Genomic DNA, 6,000 nt, shown 5'->3' with positions numbered 1-6,000 from the left:
AAGAAACAGATAGATAAAGCCAGAAGGGTACCCAGAAGTCACCTACTACAAGCCCAGCAAAGAAAGTAACAGAATGCCACTAGCCGTCACCTACAGCCCCCAACTAAAACCTCTCCAGCGCATCATCAAGGATCTACAACCTATCCTGAAGGACGATCCCTCGCTCTCACAGACCTTGGGAGACAGGCCAGTCCTCGCTTACAGACAGCCCCCCCAATCTGAAGCAAATACTCACCAGCAACTACACACCACACAACAAAAACACTAACCCAGGAACCAAACCTTTCAACAAACCCCGATACCAACTCTGTCCACATATCTATTCAACGGACACCTTCATAGGACCTAACCATCAGCCACACCAACAGGGGCTCGTTCACCTGCACATCTACCAATGTGATATATGCCATCATGTGCCAGCAATGCCCTTCTGCCATGTACAGTGGCCAAACCAGACAGTCTCTATGCCAAAGAATAAATTGACACAAATCTGACAGCAGGAATTATAACATTCAAAAACCGGTAGGAGAATACTTCAATCACCCTGGTCACTCAATAACAGACTTAAAAGTGTCAGTTCTTCAACAAAAAACCTTCAAAAACAGACTCCAACAAGAAACTGCAGAACTGGAATTAATTTGTAAACTGTACACCATCAAATTAGGCCTGAATAGAGACTGGGAGTGGATGGGTCACTACAGAAACTAAATCAGTTTGTTAGTCTCTAAGGTGCCACAAGTACTCCTTGTTTTTACAAAAACTAATTTCCCCTTGCTAAATACTCACACTTTCTTGTCAACTGTTTCAAATGGGCCACCTTGTTTACATTGGCCTCATTAACACTACAGAAGTGATTTCCACTCCTTTTTGTCAACTGTTGAGAAATGCCTACTTCCAACTTAAATTGAATTGGCTCCTTAGCACTGACCCCCCCACTTGGCAAGGCAACATCCATCTTTTCATATGCTGTGTATTTATACCTCCCTACTGTATGTTCCACTCCATGCATCTGATGAAGTGAGTTTTAGCCCACGAAAGCTTATGCCCAAATAAATTTGTTAGTCTCTAAAGTGCCACAAGGACTCCTCCTTGTTTTTTCATGTAAAGAAAGACAGCACCTGCCTCAAAGAACTCACAATCTAGGGTTATGTCTACACTTAAAACACAACAGCAGCACAGCTGCACGTCTGTGCCACTGTAGCACTTCAGCATAGACACATAGACTCCCATTGCTATAATAAATCCACCTCCCCGAGAGGCAGTAGCTAGGCTGATGGAAGAATTCTCCCATCAACCTAGTGCTGTCTACACTGGGGGTTGATACGGTTTAACTGTGTACATAGTTGTACCAACCTAATTTCTTAATGTAGACCAGGCCTCAATATTTAGGTCAACGTAACTACATTAGTCAGGGGTGTGAAAAATCCACACCTCTGAATGAGATAGCTACATCAACCTAAGCCCTAGTGTAGATGCAGACTATTCAATTAACCCAAGTTAAATTACACGTCTAGAGAAACCCAAGAGGATGATAAAGAGATGGCTGCAGGAGAAGACAAATTAGGTGGTGAAGACTACAAAACTACTGATGTGGGTTGGGCACTTGGGTTGGGGTCTCGGGAGGAAGACATGGATTTTGTGATGTTGTAGATGTAGAGGAAGAAGCAGCAAAGAGTTGCAGCAGCATGGATGTGTGAGGCCAAGGAGGTTTACAGTCCTCTATCTCCATTTCAGCCACACATGAACAAACTACACCACCTTGGTTGGGTGGGAGAAGGTGGTGGGCCAACTGTATTCACAAATATGATTCAACACCGCAGCAGACAGTACAGGAGAGGGGAAGGAGCATGAAAAGAGAGAGGGGCCAGATAATCAGATCTCATGTCACAGGGAGCCGGGGGTGTGCATGAGTTTTGATGGGGAGTCACAACATACACCGACAGTTTGAGCAGCGAAGAACGGCGCTGCTCCCCTGTCTGCCTCCTGTTGCTGCAGCTCCCAGGCAGCTTTGCAAACGCTGGAGGAACAAGGGGTTTGTTTGATCAGTCAGCAGTGGCGGCTGGAGCCCTCCCCCCCCCCGGCCTGAGCGCTGGGAGATTCCCGCTTGTCCACGCAGCCAGGGCAGGCGCGGGGAAGGTGATTCACAGGAGCTCACTGATGGGGAAGGGCTGCTGTGGGGTGCGTGCGAAACGTGCGACCGGGTCTGTGACTAACACCCCGCACGGACACAGCCCCGGGGACAGCGGGGGAGGCCCAGTTGTGCTCCTCTGTCCCCCGTCCTCCCATGTCCGTGCCTCACCCTGGGGCTCAGGGAAGGGGTGCAGAGCGCCTGCTGGGGGGGGGTGTGAACAGTAACGGGTCACGTGAGAGGCTCAATCCCAGTGGCTGGGAACGTCAATAATGACATCAAACATGACTAAATAAGTCTCCGCTGACGTCAGCACCTCGCACCTCCCCCCGCGCGGAGCTTGGCTCGTGCTGGCCCCCCGGGCCGCTGGCTTGGCCGGCCGGGGCGGCTCCGCTCGTGCAGTGGGCGTGTCCCGCTGCGGCTCCGTGAGGCGCGATAGGCGGAGTGGGCGGGGCCGTTAGGCGTGTCCCCGCCGGAGAGGGCGGGGCATTGTGCTGAGTGGGCGGGGCGTGGCGGCGGCTGCGCGCTGGCGGGGATGGCTGGTACGTCAGCAGCAGGATGGCTGTAGCTGCGGCGGCGGTGGCAGCGGCGGCAGGCAGCGCAGCCCCGGCGGTGGTAGCAGCGGGGCGGGGGGCAGTGTAAGATGGCGACTCTGCGGGAGGGGGGCAGGTACGGCGTATCCTGCGGCAGGGTCACCCAGGACAACATCACGGTGCTGCACGTCAAGCTGACCGAGACCGCCTTCCGGGCTCTGGAGAGCTACCAGGGCAACAAGGTGAGGGGCGCTCCTGGGGCTGGCTCCCATCCCTGGCGGGGATGAACCGGGGGAGGGAGGCGGCGAGGGCTCGCCCTGTCCGCTCCCCCGGGAGGCGCTGCGAGAGGTGGCACCTGGTGAGGAGTAAACGTCTCTCTGCGGGGCTGACAGGCAGCGAAGGGGTCCGGCTGGGCTCCCCTTTCCCCCCCCCCAGGGGTTCCGGTCCCTGAAGCCCCCACCGGTGGGGTCTTGCCCCGGTGAGACCGGCCCCTCTTCCCAAGTCGCCTGCTGCTGAGCCAGTGCCCGTGGCACGGGAACAACACAGCCCTTTCCCCCCTGTTGGTGCCAGCTGGTGTCCCTGGAGTCAGCGGTGACCGGAGCCAGCGGCTCCCAGATGGGGCAGATTTCGCTGAGCTGTCATGTCTGTGTTTGGCTCTGCCAGTCTCCTCCTCCCCCCTTCAGACCTGACTCCTAGGGAAAGCGGGGGGTGGCTGACTGTGGGTCTGAAGTGACAATGCCCTCCATGACAGTTTTATTACACATCTTTATAATGCTGCTAAGAAAACTTTCTTTTATGGCAGCTCTCCTCCACCCTCCTTCCCTGGGCCTCCCTGCAGCCAGGCGGCCCTGAGAGATTGATATGCCCCATGTCTCCAGTGGCAATGGCTGCTGCTGCCTCCAGGGGCTATTGTTCAACACAAGAGAGTTAAAGTTGCAATAGATCTGCTGCTAGTTGGGGTGACCTGTCTTTTTGGGGGGGGGAGAGGGGCTTGTTGTTTTTGTCTCTTTGTCCTTAAATCTCTTTCTAGAGGAGGAAATTGATCTTAGGTGTGTCTTGGTATAGTTAAACATTAAAAATTCTGGATGGGAAGTTTTGTAAAGTTTCAGACAGCATTTTACATCTTGTTTTTTTTTTTTTTTTTAAACACCCAAAAATAAACAAACAAACAAAAAAAAACCCTTCTTTAGAGACTTGTGCAGCAGGGCAATGGTGCCCATAATCTTTTTTCCTGACTGTAGTTTTCCAGTTGAAACTTGAGACCTCAAGTTGCATTTAATGGAAGTTAAAAGTGGCTACGTGCTACAGTATGTCCCCGGGAGGAGGAGGAGGAGGATTAAGCTCTAATTAGACTGTCCTTTCATTGGATTTCAAGCTAAATATCTGTCTTTTCCCCTATCCCTTCACTTTGTTATGTTTAAAAGAGAATTGGTGGGGCTTCTGTGTAGTTTATTTTGTAGTGTGTAATGCAGGACTTCGGGAGGAGAAGGTGCTGATTGAACCTTTCTTTTCTGAATATGCTTTCTTAAGTGCCAGCAGGCCTTCATCCAAAAGACCTCTTTCACTCATTGAATCAGCTTCTAGAAACTCTTCTTAAAATATATATATAAAGAGTTAAGTGGTAACACTAAAAGGAAAGATGAAGTTGGGTGATGACTTGGCTGTCAGTAACAGGTTCTTGATTGACACCAGATGCTCTCCCAACCTGGGCTACTCTTTTCCTTTACAGCCTCCTTCACAGTAAAGGCTGACTCAGACCTGGATTTCCCAGAACTGACCCCCAAATTGAGCCTTTCCCTATGACTAATAGCTGCTTCTCCTTCCTCCATAATAAACAGCTTACTCTAAAAGGGTGTTCAAGTGTGCTGTGCTGTGCTCTGTCTCCTCTGATGTGCTGGCATCTTATGTTTGTTTTAACATGTTTGGCAGCTTGCTTTCATGTTGCGCTCTTACCATTTAGCAATGTCTAGCCAGTTTAGGTTCCAGTGCTACCTAATTATACCACAGCTTGTCTTTTTTGCCTGTAAAACTGGCTTACTGTTGCCAAATCCAGAGCAAGAATCAAACTCTGAATTGCCACTTGTCCTATATATGATTGGGGAATTGCAGTTATTACTATGGCATGAATAGTTGGGGTTTCTTTTCGTCTGGTGGGGGACTTAATTCCTGCAGCTCTATGTGTAAACCTTGCTTCCTTGGGTTTTATGCATTATTCACAGCCCCAGAATGAGTTCTGTCTGGGCAGGGTTAAAATGGTCACTCATACTCTGTAAACTTTTAAAGGGATGGCTATCCTTGCGAACCAGTGGCTTAAGGACACTTCCAGATGTTAAATGAAAAACTTTAGAAATACTTATAATGTTCCATCTAGTGCCACTTGGTTAAGTAAGTTACAGCATTCTTCCTTATAACTGCTGACTAAATTGTTTGTTACCTACATAAACTGTTTCTGAGCTTGGAAAGTCATAGCAAGTTAAATAAGTATGTGGGAGGACTGTAAAATCTATTGGCAATGTTATTAAAGGGTTTAAAGCAAACTTGCACAATGCACATGTGTACTTAAATGACTAAAGTTTTTGTTGATATTTGAAGTTGCAACCATATTCCAAGTTGTTAAAATCATAAAGACAATTAAAGTAATTATTCAAGGTGTCTTGCTTGTGGTAGTGAAAGAAGGAAATATATCAGGTGAAATGTGTACTTCTCAGATCAAGTTTGACTACAAGGAAAATATTTCAAATGTGGTTTTTAAGATAGTTCTATAACTTTTAAATAAGTTAATATATTATATTCCAATTTAATTCTGAAAAGTAATTTTCATGTGTGTAAACTAGATATGTTGTATAATGTTGTAATCTGAAATTGACACTTGCATGTTAGAACAGATGACATTTTGGACACTCTGCTGGTGGCAGTAAAACTGCTTTCCTCACTGCAAGTAAATGCTTCTTGAATGAGGTTTAATTGTCTGGGACTTAAAAATAAGGTTATAATTTACCTTAATTGTTTTATAAGTGATAATCAGTTTCTCAATTCTTGTGGTCTCTCAAGAAATATACCTAGAAAAATATTTTTATCATTCTTCATTATTCTGCAGTTTAAAGGAAAATTGAAGTATTAACAAAACAATGAAAAATCTGAAGAAAAATTAAATGTCTTCATAAGTACATGTTGCTCTTTTATTATCTTTGTAACTGTGAGTGGGATTCTCGCTATGGAAACTGACTCTCTAGCTACAGTTTAATACAGCAGGAATTGAAAATGAGGGTGGGATCTGTCACCATTTGAACAGATGGCAAGTTAAAGAACTACAAAGCTGTTACATAATACTAATTTTGT

General features: G+C 47.2%; 1 protein-coding gene across 2 annotated transcripts in view; it reads left to right on the top strand.

Annotated features, from left to right (window-relative positions):
- Positions 1-2,604: 2,604 nt before the first annotated feature.
- The window catches only part of ELL2 (elongation factor for RNA polymerase II 2), a 61,901-nt gene continuing 58,505 nt past the window's right edge, over positions 2,605-6,000 (top strand). Inside the window, exon 1 of one of the 2 annotated variants that reach the window (XR_010602240.1) lies at positions 2,605-2,903. Coding sequence is in view for 1 of the 2 variants with exons in the window: in XM_005306883.4 (XP_005306940.1) it covers positions 2,772-2,903 (132 nt within the window). In the remaining variant the exon portion in view is untranslated. The remainder of the gene's footprint in view (positions 2,904-6,000) is intronic. The other variant, XM_005306883.4, reaches the window with a different exon arrangement.

The sequence above is a fragment of the Chrysemys picta genome, chromosome 6 (genome assembly GCF_011386835.1).
Source record: "Chrysemys picta bellii isolate R12L10 chromosome 6, ASM1138683v2, whole genome shotgun sequence".
Classification (NCBI taxonomy): domain Eukaryota; kingdom Metazoa; phylum Chordata; order Testudines; family Emydidae; genus Chrysemys; species Chrysemys picta.
Note: the sequence above shows the minus strand (reverse complement) of the source record. Positions and strands in the feature narration are given on the sequence as shown.